General features: G+C 40.1%; 1 protein-coding gene across 3 annotated transcripts in view; it reads right to left on the reverse strand.

The window, feature by feature from the left end:
• Window positions 1-18,119, reverse strand: part of DBF4 (DBF4 zinc finger) — a 42,387-nt gene that overhangs the window by 4,525 nt on the left and 19,743 nt on the right. For 2 of the 3 annotated variants that reach the window (XM_027847924.1, XM_027847923.1), the window contains exons 3-10: window positions 16,274-16,453; window positions 14,123-14,173; window positions 10,723-10,792; window positions 10,426-10,502; window positions 5,709-5,739; window positions 5,196-5,241; window positions 3,334-3,462; window positions 155-275 (exon numbers count right to left, since the gene is read on the reverse strand). In XM_027847924.1, coding sequence (XP_027703725.1) covers window positions 155-275; window positions 3,334-3,462; window positions 5,196-5,241; window positions 5,709-5,739; window positions 10,426-10,502; window positions 10,723-10,792; window positions 14,123-14,173; window positions 16,274-16,453 — 705 coding nt within the window. The remainder of the gene's footprint in view (window positions 1-154; window positions 276-3,333; window positions 3,463-5,195; window positions 5,242-5,708; window positions 5,740-10,425; window positions 10,503-10,722; window positions 10,793-14,122; window positions 14,174-16,273; window positions 16,454-18,119) is intronic. The other variant, XM_027847925.1, reaches the window with a different exon arrangement.

Genomic DNA, 18,119 nt, shown 5'->3' on the forward strand with positions numbered 1-18,119 from the left:
TGATTTTGGCTCTAAAATTTTCTGTTCAATTATTTTGTCTATACTTGTCAAGTTTTAAATCATGGAAAGACTGAAAATCCATATGAAAATACATTGTTTGTCTAATAAGAAGTTTTAAAAATGGTCCTTCGTCCAAACACAAGAGGAAGCTCACGGCCTGCAGCGCATCGTATCTCTGGGAGCAGCACTCGCAGTATCCCTTCTTCTGGTTCTCTCGGAGGCGGGGCTGCACGGGAGGGCGGCACCCTTCATCGGCTTCACAGCCAGCTCTGTTCCTGTTAGAAGGCAAGTGTTTCCAATGGACATGGGGCAAAAGCCCCACGCACATCTGCACTTAGGGTTAACCCTCAACTTTTAGGACACAACTTTCCATTTGAAAATGAAAAACAAGAAGAGTTATTATAATTGTCATAGTCATATACATATCAGAAAGATACTAAACTCTATTATCTATCCTGAAAGATAATCTAAGTTACTTTCACAGAAAATGACTCCTTTTGCTTAGCAAAACCTTTTTTTCATAGAACAAGCTAGTAATGTAAACAAAATTTAAAGAAATGCTTCAAACCAATTAATAAACTATTATTTTTAAACATCATGGACATTAGAAGTACTCAAGAAAAGAGCAGTATAAAATACACTGCTTGAAATACATTTGCAAGTTATGACAAAAAAATTTTGTTTAAAATGTTACCCATAATAAGCTTAAGAAATTAGATGACACAAAATCTAATTCAATAAACACTTAGTAATTCCAAGTCATCATGCAAGAGGCTGGGAATAAGAAGACAAAAGTGAAACGTTCCCTGCTTTCAGGAAGCTCACACCCGACTCTCCACTTTCGCAAGCAAATACAACATCTGAGGGACAGGAAGGTTCACAGAAGAGCCGAGGCAGCAGTACAGAACAGAGAAGGACCCCAAGAGGGTAAAGGGAGTTGGGATGGCAGTGTCCAGGTGGGTGGGGAACAGCTAGTAGTACTCCAATCTGGCTAGGACCCAGAGTGAATTGAGGAGAAGATGAAATAAGGTTTGCTCTAGGATGTGGAAAGTCTTAAGTGAGGCAACAAAGTGGTATGGTGGATAAAGTGCAGGTCCTGGAGTCAGGAGGAAGTGAATTCAAATCCCACTGCAGTCACTTACAGGGAGGGAAGATAACGGAATAACCATTTACACAGCATCTATTATGAGCCAAGTGCTTTTTACAAATATTACCTCACTTGATCCTCAGGGAGGTAGTTGGTGCTATTACCCCCATTTTACACTTGAGGAAACTGAGACAAACAGAAGTGAATTGACTTGTCCAGGGTCATACAACCAGCAAATGTCAGAGGGTGCATTTGAATTCAGGACTTCCTGACTCCAGGCCCACTGCTCTATCCACTGTCTAGCTGTGACGCTTTGTTGATCTCAGTTTACCCATTTGTGGAAATAATAATAGCATCTACCTTCCAGAACTGTTGTGAGAATCAAATGATAATACTTGTAAGGCGCTTTGTAGACCTAAAAGTGCGATAGAAATGTTAGCTATTATATTCTGTTGTTTTTGAAGAGGACCATGACAACATGGGGTGGTCTCCTGACTTGTGAGTGAACTGGATTTCAGTCAGGCAGAGCTGTACAAAGTCACTAGCCTCGCTCTGTCTTCCAGAGTCATCCAAGTCCAGTGGCAGGACAAAAGTCAGGATGACTGGCGACGGCCCAGGATGCAGTGGATGACCTTGGCGTCTTGGATGTCTGACCAAGCTCAGTCAATTCTGACTACAGCACCTGCTTCAGCCACTTTTGTGGCTGCTGGAACAAACTGTTCTCACCTGCCCATTCAGTGGGAGGAAGTCTTCATGTGCTCGGGGCAGACACCCCCCAACTCACCAAAGCGTTTGAGGCCTGTAGGTTATCCTCAACTGAGGGCTTGCTGAGCCCTTTTCAGGGCTGCTCATCCACCTACCACCCAACTCTCACCTGGGGCTCCAAGAAGCTACAGCATGCGCAGCAGCCACACCCCAGTAAAACCATCTGCTGTAAATGCCAAGGTGAGAAATTGGTATTTTATCCTGGACAAAACAGAGCCACTTGTATTTCATGACTATTAATTTGGGGGCTGTTAGGAGAACATACTAAAGAGAGGAGACGCTAGAAGCAGGGAAATCAACTAGGAAGTTATTTCACAACAGGCTAAGTGAGAGGTGATAAGGGCCTGCACCTGGGGGATGGCTGGGGCAGTGGAGAAGACAGATGCAAGAGATGGGGTGAAAGCAGAATTACATGGTGTACTGGGCTGGATGCAGGCGTCTAAGTCACCCAGAGACCTGGGCTCTTGCCCCATTTTTGAAGGGCATCTGCAATGGCACCAAGTTCCTTAACCACTCTAGGCCTTAGTATCCTCATCTGTAAAATGTGCCCAACACTCACTTCAGTGGGTTGCTGTAAATATCAATTGAGATAAAACACATAAAGCTTTCTGCAAAGCTTAAAAGACTATAAAAATACCACTTATCATTTTTGGACATGGGAGTGAGAGAGTGGAAGCACCTAAGGGTGGCTTTAGCTTGTAAACCTGGGTTACTAGAAGCGCGTCGAAGTCCTCAAAAGAAACGTGAAAAGAAGTTGGGAAGAGGGACAGATCTAGGTTAGTGCAGAATACATGGATCTGAGAGTCATCTGCAGAAATGACAACTGAACCCAAGGAAGCCAATGAATAAGCAAGAGTGTAGATCAGGATGCCTTGTTCTCAGGCCTAGGGGTCCAAGGACAGATTTCAGGGACTCCAAGAACATGGATAAGAAAACACCTTTCTTTATTTCACTAACCTTTAACTGAAAATGAGCATTTTCTTCAATTATGAATACAGGTAAAACACCATAGTAGCATTAAGCTCTATCAGCCAAAGATAATCCATGACACAAAAAAGATTACGAACCCCTGGTGGAGAGAGAAGATATGAGGCCCTCGGGCTGAGCCCTGGAGGACTCCCACGCTCAAGGACTAGACGAGGCTGGGAGGAAGGAAGATTTATTAATGCCTGACTCTGTCCGGTACCATACTAAGTATAGGGGACACAAACATGAGCAGGAAAACCAAGGAAGCCGGTCCCTGCCCTTGAAGAACTTGCACTTTAACAGGAGTAAACAATACATGAAGCGGGGCTGGAAACTTGGGGAGTGGTGGGGATGGGGGTGTGTGTTGCAAAAACAGAAAAGCCTGCAGCACCTACAGTTGGTTTCTTATTCAATCAGGTACAACCTGCTTAGCTTCAAAACAAAGATCTATTTGGAATAATAGCACAATAGAGATTAATAGAATATAATTATTAAAATTAAATATTCAAACCAACCTTTGTTTAGCTTGTGTTTGTTTCTGCAGACCAGACGTTTTACCCAAATCAAAAGGACTGCAGGGTTTAGGAACAGAATAGTTTATAAGAGGTATATTGGGCAGCTGAAGGTAAAATGGTCTGTAATGGCTGGAAGATGGGGAGAAAAAGAAATTTTAAGGTGAAATGAAACAAATACAACTTTTGTAAACAGAAGTTGTATATTTCAGAACCAAATATTTCATTTAGCTATAAATAACCTATTAACGCATCATACATTCGCTTAGAAGGTCAGAGTCAATCAGACCTACGAGTACATACAGGGGACGTGGGGGCTTCCCTCAACCAATGCAGGGAGCAGCTTCTCTGGAACAAGCATTCAGAGATTAGGGATTTGCCCAGGGCTGGGGACCCGATGGAACCTGAATCTACCACGTCTTCTTGGCACTGAGGCCAGCCCCGTCTGCTATGTCATGCTGCCTCAGACTACATACATCATCTTCTGAAAACACTTAACCTCAAGCCTGGTTTTCTTTGACCTATGAGAATAATACAATTATGAAGACAGCCATTCCCATCGGGGTTAAAACCAGCAGAGCCTTTGTGTAAGCGGCACCCACAGCCCCAGAGGGATATTCACCAGATGCTTCAAGCATTTCCTAAATGAAGAGCAACTGGAAAAACTTGTCCTAATTCAAAATTCTTTCTTAGGAACTCTGGTCTCCAGTAAGAGTCATAGCAGAGATGCAGCGCTCAGCACACACACATTGTACATGTTGTTCAGTCATTTTCAGTCATGTCTGACTCTTCATGACCCCCTCTGGGGTTTTTTGGTTGTCATTTCCTTGTCCAGTTCATTTTACAGATGAGGAAACTGAGGAAAACAGGGTTAAGTGACTTAACAGCTAGTAAGTGTCTGAGGCTGGATTTGAACTCAGGTCTTCTTGACTCCAGGCCCCGTGTTCTATCCACTGTACCACAATTAATACTTGTTGATTAGTGAATAAAAGTGCGGTCAGTCCTCAGGGTTCTTCTGCCAAAATTAGTTTTAACAGCCGCTTGCACAGTCTGCTCTCAGGTAACTGAAGACGTGTGTCTTTTTCAGACTTGAACTGTGATTTGACTGACCTACAGAATCTCAAGGGAGGAAAGTCCTTCTACCAAAGCATATCTATACTCACTCTACAACTCTTATTCCTATATAGCTGCCGGGGGCACTGAGAGGTTGTGACATGTCCAAGGCCACATGGTTAGTGTGTGTTTGATGAAGCAGGACTTGAGCCCAGGTCATCCTGACTCTAAGGCCAGCTCTGGTCCACTAGGACCTGATGCCTTTATATTTAATCCTACCTCAAAACCATTCCTACCACACAATGATGAAAGTAACAGTTCTAGGTGATAGTTCTTGTAAAACTCCAGGTAGAGAAATTGTAGTTAAAATAATAAAACAAAAATCCCAGATGGAACAGGCATCTGGCAAGAGGAGGTTCCAAGCAGTCTCCTGCACACCTCACAGTCCAGAAGAGGGGGAAGACAGGCTAGTGATCAGGGGCTGTGGGACGGGAAGGACACATCTCCTGACTTTTCATATAAACATTTGAAACATCACCCGTAAGGTTTTATCAGGTCTGATTTCTAATTGCCACTGCAAAGTAATCAGATAAGCCATCTTCATATTTGCTATCTCAAATCTGCCTTTACATAGCATTTATTCTGAATCAAATCCTATTTTGAAACCTGTCTTTTCTCTAATTAAATGTACTTTATGGAATGTAACTGCACAACCTTTGTTTTTTCCTTTAAAATTGGAGAGTAGAAACCTTCAAACAAAATTACTTAACTATTTCCTCCATTTTTACTTTGATCTCACACTTTGTACTTACTGGCTTGAATCTTCTACCTTTACAAATGGCTTTTTGAGCCTTCCTGCTGGGAAACACACAAAACATTCCTTTATTGTTAAATACAAATAAATCCACAGGCAAAGATCTTTACAAAATAATCCTAATGGCACATTTTCATCTCTTTATAGCTAGTCTACAGGTTACTTATCCTGTTTACCACTTTTAATCCAATACCCAAATGGTAATAATATCACCAGTTTAAAGAGTGCTATCATAGACATGAATTTATTTAATTCTCACAACAACCCAGAGGAAAAGGAGGAATGGTACGTCCCATTTACAGCTGAGAAAACTGAGTCTCAGAGATATTAAGTAATTAACCCACTACCATACTGCTAACATGTGGCAGCTTCATAAAGAGTCTAGTTTTTCTGACTTCCAGGCTTGAATTCTGCTGCCAGAGCCACAGATTATCATAAAAGGCCTGTTGATATAATTCCACTAACTTCTGTTTTAAAAAGAAAGCACTTTTAAAGATGTCAAAATACTTACTTTTTGTTTTCTGAATACTTAATCGTTTTCCCTGAAAGAAAGAAAAGACGGCTAGTGAGAATATTCAGTTTAAGAACAAGGTGTTTTATTGTAACTGCACTGTCAATTTCTTTCACTAATCAGTAATTCTAAATGTAGAAAAATACTGTAAAAAACAGGGATGATTCACGTAAGTATTGCCTTATCACTGTGGGTACCAATGCAATTCACAACTTTTCCATGCCTTAGCAGAATTTCACCTCTTGGCGGCCAACTTTCTGGGAAGGAGGGTCTTCAAATCTTCAGAGGATAGGCATACAGTCTATATCAGGTGGGCTGTATACCCCAAGTCTTTCCCAATTTGGCAGGACAAGGGAGAACTCAAACTCTACACAAACAGCCTTTGAGGGTTCTAGGACACTGCCATGCCCTCTTATGTCGTCAGAGTGAGACTTCATTGGAGTCTTCTGAATCAAAACACAGCTGACATAATAGCTCCCATTGACACAGGACATTAGAGCTTATAAAGAGCTTTCTCTTCAACTATGAGGCAGGCAGCACAAGTGTGATCTTCACTTTCTGACAGAAGAAATGAAGGCCCCCAGTCACACAGGCTGAGACCCAAGGCAGTTCCAGATTTAGAGACTTTTGTCTTTCTTTCTTGTTTTCAATCCCACGCTGCCTTTCTGGGGCCTCATTTATTTGTGTAGACATCTGTTAAAAATAACTTGTATTTAATTACTTTTTCTCAACTAATTAGAAGTATTTTCAATGAGGAGGTTGAAGGAAACAATAATCATAAATAATATATCTCATTACCTACTGAAGAAATTAGTAATAGGAATTTCCTTTTGTAACACAGCCAAGATCATTTGAAATTCCACTATACCTGTTTTATGTATTACCAAAAAGATGTTACCATTAAAGACAAAGTCTATAGCTTGTGAAATACTTAACAGGTTTAACTTTCAATTTAAAATAATTTGTCAATAATTATCACAAATGTTCTTCAAGATTATATAGGTGACAAATCAAGGCAGTCACTTAAATTCACTTCACTAATTCATTCTGAATAGAGGAAAATAAAATTGGGTGATAATAAAGCAACTAAAAAATTAGTTTTAAAAACACTCAACTCATCACATAGAGTACTGCTCTTCCTTTGTTTTTATACAAGCTAAGTGAAAACAAAAATGTTAAAGATAATAAATTATAGGGCAGGATTTAATCAAAGTACAAGAAGAATAGAATATAGTCACATCAAGTCACATCACTTATTTTAACAAAGTACAAGGATAGAAGACTTCTCTTATAAATACACCTTACTACTAGTCAATTCAGTAAGCATCTATGGAGCACTATTAAATGCCGAGCCCTGTGCTGGATGACAAAAAGGAAACAGACTTCGCACCCAGGAGTTGACATTATACAAAAGGAAAGTGAATCCACAATCATTACTAGAAGTGGGGAGTGCACTAACCACAGAGGGAGGCACGATTTGGACCAGGAAAAGCCCCATGGACGTGACACCCAAAGAAGCCAGTCTGAATCCTCGACTATGGAAGGGAGTGACTTGAACAGACAAAACCCGGATCCATTTCCCAATAGATAAGAGGTCAAAGAGAGGATCACACAATTTCCACAGAAGCATTGCAGACTAGAAACAGTAACAGGATAGAAGCAGCTGAGGATGCACAATGTAGAGAGACTCAAGTTCAAATCCAGCCTCAGCTACTGACTAGCTGTGTGACCCTGGGCAAGTCACTTCACATGTTTGCCTCAGTTTCCTCCTCTGAAAAATGAGGATAAAAAGAGTCCTTCCTTACCCCCCAGGGGTGTTATAAGGATTGAATGAGATATTTGTAAAAGCATTTAGCACAATGACTGGCACATGGCAGTCACTTAATAAATGCTTATTCTTCATGCTTCAGATCACTCACAGGATGGCTGGGAGGTAGAGGACTAAACTCCTCTCAAAGCTTTCCTTTACTGAGGGCAAGAACTGGACATCCAGCTCGCTTCACACTCTGCAGCTCTGCCTGGTTTCAGTTCCATGGAACAAGAACCCCCCCCCCCACTCCCAACCCACCGCGCTTTCCAGCTTCCTTTTGTGTGCTGTCTTCCCATTAGATTGTATGCTCCTTGAGGGCAGGGACTCTTTTCTTTTTCTTATTACACACTGACTAACAGTCGATGACCACTACAGAGTCACTGCAGAAAGTCAGAAACACTGATGTACTGATGAGGAAAGCTGTCGACTGCCTTATGCAACAAAAGTGACTGAACTGCCCACTCTTTGAGAGAACGTTACTGGGCACATATCCCAAAGAGACCCTATGTGTGACAGAAGGGTCATAACAGCCCTCCTGGCAGCAGTAAAAGAAGTGGACACTAAGTGGGTGCCCGTCAAATAATTCTGGTTTTTGAGTACAAGGTAATAAGAAATAACAAAGAGGAAGAAAAATGTATGAAGATTTGTAGAACTAGTTCAGATTTGTAGAACATGTAGAACAATCAAGCAAGAAAGACTAAACACAATGACCAAACATGCACATGAAAAGTTTGTTAAACTCAAGATGAACTCTTAGCAAAGTAAAAACCCATTCAGGTCTTAGAGATAATATGGTCAGACACATCTCCTCCCTCACACCAGAGTGGGCGACCAGAATGGCAGAATATTGGGCACAAAGTCAGTCCAGTATCTGATGTTTTTGTTCAACTGTTTTTCTTTGTCACAAGGGAGAGTGCAATGTGGGAGATGTGTGAGAAACTACTATGAAAAAATAGATAAGGAATAAAACACATTAAAAATCAAGCTAAGATCAGTGAAAGAATTTTATATTCTGAACACCCAAGGGAGAAAGAACTTCTTAGAGAAGATCCTTATCTTGACTAATGTCTCCTAATGGCACCCAAAGTCAATCAATCATGTAGCCATTTTTGTTCTGTGAGCTGTAACAGAATTGGACCTTTATGTGGCAGGTTTACTTTATGGACAGACAGTAAGAGCTTCCCTCGTCCAGCACCTGGTCTACACCACAGCTCTAAAGACCAGTATTTCTGGGATCCATCAATACGAATCTTTAGTTCAGTAAACAAATTAATGATCAGGCGATTTGGGGTGGATGGGTTATTTCCTTCAGTGGAAGACTGTGAAGGAAGAGTTTGGTCTTTGGTTTATAGGGTGGCTGTAGGCAGTTCTACTTGTCTTGTTTTTTAACAAACAGAAGGCAGTTCGGCACACTGAAAAAGTGGACAGTGTCAGAAGTCAGAAGACCAGCTTTGCTTCTGCTACAATCTAAAGACATAACCTCATCTCTACTGACTGTAGTTTCTTCACCCATAAATAACAGGGATTGGTTAGGTACTAGGACTTTAGACCAGGAAACAATCTAATCCAATTCTTTCATTGTATAAATGAAGAAACTGAGACACTGAGAGACTACGAGACCTGCTCCAAGTGCCACAAGTAGCAGCAGCAGAGGGGGCTTGTGACCACGCCACTCTAACACTCCTTCCAAGTCATTAAATTATGTGAGTCTGCTGCAATGCATAAACCACTGCCCTTTCAGTTAGTGCTATACATGGAAAATGGGAAGAAGCAACAAGAAGACAGCATTCATTCAGTTAAAAGGAATTAAAAAAAAACTGCTAGCCTCTAATCCCCTAAATCACTCAAAAACAAGACTTCTACTTTAAACGCCCATAGTGTGTAGAGCATTGTGCACAGCACCAGGGAAGACTGGCTGTTGATGAGATCTTGCCCTGCCCTTATGGGATGTAAGAGCAAGAAGTGGAGTGAAGGTCTTAAGCAGCCAGGCTGTTTTGTCAGTATCTGCACTAAGCCAAGAAAAGAAAAAAAAAAAGGCCCCAGATGTCTAGATTCTCATCCAGGCCCACAATCAGATTTAAATGAAAAGCAGCAACACCTTGAAACCAACCAGATGCGCTCCTCAGGGGTCAACCCTTCAGGCTTTCTTTGAAAGGAGCATTTTTGTCTACAATCCCAAAGAAAAAAGAAAAGGACCTATATGTACAAAAATATTCATAGCAACTTTTTGTGGTGTCAAAGGACTGGAAAATGAAGGGATGTTCATCGATTGCGCAATGACCAAACAAGTTGTGGCATATAATTGTAATGGAATATTATTGTGCTATGAGAAACGATGAGCAGGATGACTTCAGAAAAACTGGGAAAGACTTTCATAAACAGATGCAGAGTGAAATGAGCAAAACCAGGAGAACATTGTACACAGTAATAGCAATATTGTATGATGAACAACTATGAATGACTTAGATACTTTGATTACTACAGCGATCCAAGACAGTGCCAAAACAACTCATGATAAAAAAAATGCCATCTACCTCCAGAGAGAGAACTGATGAACTCTTGAGTGCAAATTGAAGTATAATTTCTCACTTTAAAAATTTTTTCTGGCTTTTTTTGGGAGGTTTGGCTAATACGGAAATATTTCACATGATTTCACACATGTAATTGATATATTGCTTGCCTTCTCAGTGGGTGGGAGGGATGGAGACAATTTGAAGCTCAAAATTTAAAAAGGATGCTAAAAATAAATAGTAGACTGATTTAAAAAAAAGGAACATTCTCCCTCACATTTATTGGTTTGCACTGGAAAGATCCAGGAGAAGGAACTAAAAGCAGGATGGCAAAAACATGATTCTGCTAAGACATTTTCCTTCTTTAATGATTTCAAATATTTAGAAAAATACTCACCACCTCTCTAAGTGATGTGCTTGATTTCTTGATCAGATACAATTCTTTTTTCTTTTGTTCAATATAGTATTTAATATCTTTATTAAAAGAAAAAAAAGGTTTAAGGTTATTTCTATTCAGAGTTGAAAAAAATAAAGTAGAAATGACACTTAGTAAGATAAAATACAAAAAGGAAATTGGATGCAAACAAGCTACAAACAGAAAGATTCCATGCAACGTAAATACTGCAGTTTTTTCTATAATTGGTTCTAAGATTTTCATAGGTAAATTGTGACAACCAAAGAAAAAAAAAATTACCATCAATATGAAGAATTTTCACTCCCCAGGATAAAGCATTTGACAGGATACTATTTGAAGGGATGAATTCCTATAAAAAATAAAGACAATTAATACTTTTTAGAAAAGTTTATTTAAAGTGCTACATACTACTGCAACTGAGTAAGGCAGAAGAAATAAGATATTTGCTTTTTTTTTTACTATCAGAGCATCAATTTTGAATCTATTTGTATTCTCTCCTTTAAAAAAGTCTTTGATAAAGAGACAGCCAAAGTTATTGATACTACAATCCTGTTAAAAAGTTAGTACTCTCCTATAGTTCATGTCTTTGCAAGGTCACTAAATCCATGGCTTTGGTCAAAACGAGTTTTTGGCTGGTCATCTAAATCCAATCCAGTGCACCAGACATGTAGCAAAAATTTACTACATGAAAGTATTGTGCTAATATTGGAGATACATGGACAAAATGAAAAAACAATCCCATCTCAAGGAGCTTATATTTTACAATAGGAAATGCCACGTACAAATATAAGCATATGTGTAATTACATGAGGGAAGGAGCACTAACCATTTTGGGGGGTGGAGGGGTTTAAGAAAGGCTATCAATAGGAAGATAGACATGAAGGAAGCTCAGGTGAACAAGGATTGCCTTTCAGGCTTGGTGAACAGCTTGGGATGCCAAGTGTAGGCAATAGCAACTAGGTCAATTTGACTGGAACAAAAAATGCATGAAGTAGAATATGAAATCAACCTGGAAAGGTAGGCTGGAACCAGACTGTGAAGGGCCTTACTGTGCCAAGTTGAGTTCATTTTATCTTAGAGGTAGGTAACAGGAAGCAAGTAATTTCTGAACAGGGGAGTGGTGTGGTCAGACTTACCTTAGAAAGATTATTTTTGGCAGCAATGTAAAGGATGGATTTGAGAGAGGGGAGGATGGAAGCCAGCAGTACTATGAGGAAGCTGGCATAAGAGCTCCTGAAGATCGATAGTAGGGTGTTGGCTACAGGAGTAGTGAGAAGGGAGCAGATGCAAAATATGGTGTGGGCTGACAACTGACTGGATGGGGGGAGGTGAGGAAGAGAGAATCAAGGATGAAACTGAATCTGTAGGTCCACAGAAAGATGCCTGGAAAGACGGTGATGCATTCAACACAAATAGGTTAGAACTCTGGATGAGGGAGTGGGGAAAGAAATTAGATCTCTTTGGAACATTTCAAGTTTGAGACACCTATGAGAAACCCAGTTAAAAATTCTAAGAAGCAGATGGCCACTAAAGAAAGTCCTACTAAGCGTTACAGTTACCTGATTGTTATGTAAGTGAAATGAAGGTCTAATAACCTGTAAAGGCTTCAAGTACAGCATCAGTAGCAGAATGTCTATTGTCTGAAGACAGGTTTAGTACTGAGAGGTTTACCATATTTAGGTTGCTCACAAGGTTTTGATTCCTTTGGTATAAATATAGCTTATTCACTATAAGATAGTAGCTCAAGAGGATGGAACAAGCTAGAGAAGACTTTAAGGACGGGAGAGAGCCCAGTATGCACAGAGGTGTCATGGAGTCAGGAGACAAAGTAAAGAACATAAGGGCTAGGAAATGATCATGAGTTCAATCTCCAAGAAATGGGGTAGAGATTGGATCAACTCTGAAAGATCAGATTAGAAAAGATTAGAAAGGTTGACACAGCCGGGAGAAAGGCCACCTCTTGCTCAGAGACTGGAACAAGAAAGGAGAGATGTTATAAGGGGTGGGGAGTTTTGGCGATTATGGACAGTCTGTTTTCTCTGTGAAATAGGTGGTGAGCTCCTCTGCTGAGGCTGATGGGAGAGGGTTGGGATAAGGGCACTGTGGAGAGGACGTCTGATTAGTCATTTGGGAAAGAATAAAAGGATTGCACTTGTAGTGAGAGCCCAGTTCTAATTAGATAACATCATTAAAATGAAGTGGAAGCAGTACAGTTGATTGACCTCAACACTCTTCAATCAACTCATCGGTCAATCAATAAGCATTTATTGTGCCCTACTAGGTTTCTAGGCAGCCACTATGCTAGGTTCTAAGTGGCTACAGGTAGAGGAGGATAGCGAGGTCAACTGAGGGCTGGAGTTTGAAAAGGCCTGACTAGTTGGAGGACAAGGTGCCAAGGAACACAGAAGGAAAGAGCAGCATAGGGTTAAGAGAGTGAAGGAAGAAAATGAGGTGAGAGCAGAGCTGATAAACGGATAGAACAGGGAGAGGTGGATACGGCTGAGATCATAATGAGGAAAAAAGAGGGATTTATTTAGGAAGACTAAGATACAGGGCAATCTCTACTTGCTACCATCTTTTTCTCTAAAATCAAACCTATGGTGTCACCTGGGTAGGGCCCCCTGTGAAGAAATTCCTCTCCACCACAGCTCAGTCCTCTGTCTGCAGTTACAGCACCCCGACTCGCCCAGGGTCCCCAGTCAGTGTGCCAGAGCGGGGCCTCTCTGCAGCCAGCTCGCCACACTCCTCTTCTACTGATTCCCGGTCTCTGGACCTAATCTTTCTCCTGAAGGAGGAGAGGAACTTCAGTCGGGTGACAGCAGCAAGAGAAAAGGATATTCACCTTAGCCAATGCTGACCTTGGATCACAAGGCTAAGGGCAAGAGGAGCCAGGAGTCTGAGATAGAGATGCAAAACGGGATAAGAGATTTGCAGCTGTTTCTAGAGTAATCTCTTTTTATGACTATTGGTGATGGAAACTGGAGCTCAAGAATAGGAAAAGATTTCAAAGACCAGGTCCAATCTCCCCATTTTACAGGTGGGAAAACTAGGGCCCAGAGTGCTTTAGTGATTCCCACAAGGACACCTGGGGATCATGCTAAGAGAGAGAATTTGAATCTGGGTTCTCTGACTCCAGAGCCAATGCCCTTTATCATGCTGCTCAAATAATGCATTTGGATGCCATCGCTTCGGCTTCCAATGTGCCGCATGAAAAAAGGGAAATGGTGCTCAAGAAGAAATCTGGAAGGGAAATTGAAGCCAATAAAACTACAAACAGAATAAATCCAGACCACAGATAACATTAATAGGATAATCAGGGTTTTAGATTTTCAAAATACCTCAAAGGGAAGACAGCAAAAGAATGGGTAAAACCATAGATGGAATCTTTACCAAAAATCCGACTGTTTGTAGTTGCAAAAATACAATGAGGTGTCAAATCTTTAAAAAGATCACAAAATTTGCATCTTAAAGTAGATGCTGTGCTCTAAAAAAGGAGAAACGTGACACTCACTTTGAACATCTAGAAACTAGAAAGTTAGGGAATGTCTACACTAAAAATTTTAAAATGAAGGGTGCCATGAGTAGCTAGCATTCCAAACTTTAAGAGGTAATTAAAACACTATGCATAATTGTCCAGTGAAATTTTCATTTGATTATTGTTAAAAATTTGCCAACTTACATGTTCCTTGATAGCTTTTTCAACTAATAATTTGCCTCTGCTCATACATACCTATGGGGAAAAAAAATTGGTTATTTGTAAACCAAAGAAAAATAAAACCTAATCATTTTAAAGGAACATACGCTTCTATGAAGCACAGACATAGATCAGAAAGAACACTTCTAAAATGACTACCATTGTAATAAGAACAGATGTATCCCATTGGTACTTATTGGACAATAAGTGGACATAATGAATAATACAAAGGTGGCCCCACCTTTCCAAGGATTAAATAAAATGCTTAGTAACAGATTTATGCAGCACTTGATGATGTATCACAGAATCTCAGACTTGGAGGGGTCCTCAGAAATCCCCTAGACCAACGCCTCTATGAAGCATGGATCTTTTCTACAATACTCCGACAGCCGTCGTAAAGCCCTTGCTATACGCCTCCACTCCTGGGGGCTTGTGACCTCCCAAGTAGCCCATTCTGGTTCTAGCTTGCTCTAATTGTCCCAGTTCTGCACTCTCAGATCAAGTGGAGGAGGTCTAGCTCCTCTTCTACATGACAGTCCTTCAAAGATTTGAAGATTATATTTCTTCTAAGTCTTCTCTTTTCCAGGTTTTGCTGATAAGTTTTTTTCCAAAGCATTTCACTTAAGTTCTCACTCAATCTTTACAATGACTACGTATGATAAACAGGCAGAGCAGATTTATTTTCCTTATTTTAGAGATGAAGAAAATTAAATTCACAGCAGGCAAGATCAGAGGGCTAATCAGCAGAACTAGACTTGAACTTGTGTTGTTCTGCTCTCTTCAGTACACCTCTCAGTTAAGTAGCACTGAAAATGTTTCTCTGAGTACTTTCCTACCTTTGCTTTGTCCCACTGAAATAATATTTGAAAACAAAAGTGAATTTATCGCATAGTTCTAGTTCCTAATACAAAAAGTCCAATGGCTTTTCCAACAACAGCCCATATGGATAGCAAAGGTATGTCAATTCTTTAAAGGTGATTCTGGAATCACTTAGTAAAGTCACCCCCCTTGTTTGTTTGAGTAGCTAGGGGCTACAGCAGATAGAGCATTGGACTTGGTGCCAGAAAAAGATAAGTTCAAATATTGCCTCAGACGTTTACTAGCTGAATGACTTTAGGAAAGCTGTTTAGCCCCTTTCTGCTTCATTTCCTCATCAGTAAAATGAGGATAATAATAGCACTTTCCTTACATGGCTGTTGGAAGGAGCAAATGAGAGAATATATGTAAGATGCTATGCCAACCTTAAAGTGCTATCTATCACCATTATTTTACTTCTGTGTGCATGCATGTGCATGTGCATGTGCGTGTGCGTGTGAGTTTCCTTCCTTCCTCTAGGAAAGAGGGAGCAGTCTGGTCTCATTCTCCTCCCTCTCCCCTCTCCCACCTTCCCATCCTTCCATGCATTTCCTCACCTTTCCCAGGTACTTAAACTAGCCATAAAATGTAACTGAAGCACATTTAAAACACGTTTGTTGTATTTATTGAATAGAGTCTGTGTTTCCTCCTCTTAATTTTAAAATCAGGCTAGTTGGGTCTTAGATTTCTCCCATTGAAAAACCCCTTTGTGCTACAGGTGATTTGGATCCAGCTGTCTCTCTGGCATTCTAGTAAAAACAAAAAAGCCCCACCCAGAACAGGTTACCACTTTCTTCCAAGTTGTCAAAAGCAGTACGAAATATGATGTAGACAGAGCCGGTCAATTCTGTTCCTTAAGTCACTGAACTCAAAGGGCCCAGGGCAGTTGCAGAGGAGAGGGCCAAGCTGCCCTGGGAGAGGCCATTCCTCACTGGAAGCACCTTATACTAATGAGGTTAACAGGGCAATTCCCTAGTCTTATCCCTTTTTGCTGTCATTTGAAAAATGAAATGCATCTGGAAAGCTTGGACAATATTCTGTAAATACGAAAGGCATAAACAACATATATTCACACATTTATTTGTTGTTTATTTATATTGTAAGGATTGCATAAGCATCTAAGTTGAGACACTATGAAATGGCCTTGTCCTTGAAAGTAATGGGAAAAGCAAAGAGGATTCACACACATTATTAAAAGAAGCAACAAAGCTAATTAATATATGTCACAAGGTTTTCAAGTTATAAACCTTATTAATTAGTTAATATGTGGAAGAAACTTACTGGATCTGGAGTCTTGAATGAACTTCCATCACAGCTAGGATGTGGTGAAGTATTTCCTCCTGTATATGTTGATTCTGGACTTGGGACAGGAGAAATACACCCCAATGTCTGAGCGTATTTTGCTTCCTTTTTATTTGAAATGAGGTAACTTATATCTTTGCTGAGAAATTCTTCAACTCTCTAAAAAAAAAATCAGTATTTTCAAAAAAGGTAAAAATAAAACACCAAGAATATTATATGCTTGTGTTACTCAAAATAAGTCAAACAAATTCAGTTTAGTGCCCTCTAGCTTAATAAATGATAAACTCATCCAAACTTTATGAAAGATACATTTTTACTATAAAGGCATAATTATAGTAATGAGATGTGTGGTTTATGGAATCAACATCAATGCTAATACTGATTCTACACAAGCACCAATCTATCAATCAATAAATCAAGAAGCAATTATTAAGTGCCTCCTATGTGCCTGCCAGTCAGTGAACTAGGTGCTGCCAGAAAACAAACAAAAAAGTCCCTGCCTTCTTATATCATCATTAACATAACCATCAAAAAGGAGCACAAAGAAAATATGAAAAAAAGTGCCATTAACTGTTCAGCTCTCTGAAGAAATATAAAGGCTTCTAAAAAGGAATTTAAACAGCTATAACATGAAACTGAAGAAAAATGATAAATCACATGAACCCCTCCAGGGCTTTACAATGTAAGCAGGAAAAATTAAAATAAGGTTGCATGATTCGGAGATTAATCAATGCCTTAAGAGTCTGGCGGCATACTGGACTCAAAATGATACCACCTTAGAAATAACTGCTCACCATCACATTTCAAGATGGGTCATAAGACACACTGCAACCAAGTAAAAGCTAACTTATGAAGCCTGTTTAGTAATGCTGATACAAAAACACAACACCAATCAAAAAAACAAAACAAAAAAAAACCACCCCAAAACACTTTGTAGCAATATTTCAAAGTTCCAGCAGATGGGGATGTTACTACATGAAAGAAGATTTAGGTTAGATGAAATAGGTTATTCCCAACCTTCCAGATTAGGAGGAAATCTTTTTCTGTTTGAAAAATGTGATGGAAGCATTAAAGCCCCCTGTTTTTAAACAAGACATAATAATAACGGACATTTCCCTAGCATTATAAGATTTGCCACGACTCACTTTAAGTGATTCAATCTTCACAACAACACTATTAGGTGTTTGCTACTGTCCTTTTATAGAGAAGGAAACTGAACCTCTGGAGGTTGGTTAAAAGGCTGGGCCATATGTTTAATATGAATGTGTAAGTACAGCCTATATCAGATTGCATGCTGCCTTGGGGAAGGGGGAGGAGAGAGAGGGAGAGAAAATTTAAAACTTAAAATCTTATGAAAGTGAATGTTGAAAACTAAAAAGGCTGGCCCAAAGTAACAAAGCAATTAGGTATTAGAGGTGTAACTTGGCCCTGGGTCTCTTCTGATTCTACAGTTTTTAAAGCTGGTTGGTCCTCAAGGGGTTTTTGCTCAGGCCAGGAGTCAAGAGACTTCTACCTGACTGAAAACTCCCTGCATACACAGAGTCTGCAAGTTAATACTCAGTAGCTTTTCTGATCGCATAATCTCCTCTTGGTTTTCTCATTTATGCCATTTGTACAATGAGGAGGCTGGACAAGATAACTCAAGATGCTGAGATGGAATGTTGACTGTCACTGGAAACCCTATTGGCTCTTCCTAATATGGGAAGCTAGCTGTATTGGGCTGAGCCATCCCAGTCGTCCTGATGATCTGGCCACTGAACCCAGACGGCTCAGAAGTGAGACTGGTGACTTTGCACAGCCCTCCCTCCTTCAAATCAAAGTCAAT

Source organism: Vombatus ursinus, unplaced genomic scaffold, assembly GCF_900497805.2.
Source record: "Vombatus ursinus unplaced genomic scaffold, bare-nosed wombat genome assembly UNPS02005459.1, whole genome shotgun sequence".
Lineage (NCBI taxonomy): Eukaryota > Metazoa > Chordata > Mammalia > Diprotodontia > Vombatidae > Vombatus > Vombatus ursinus.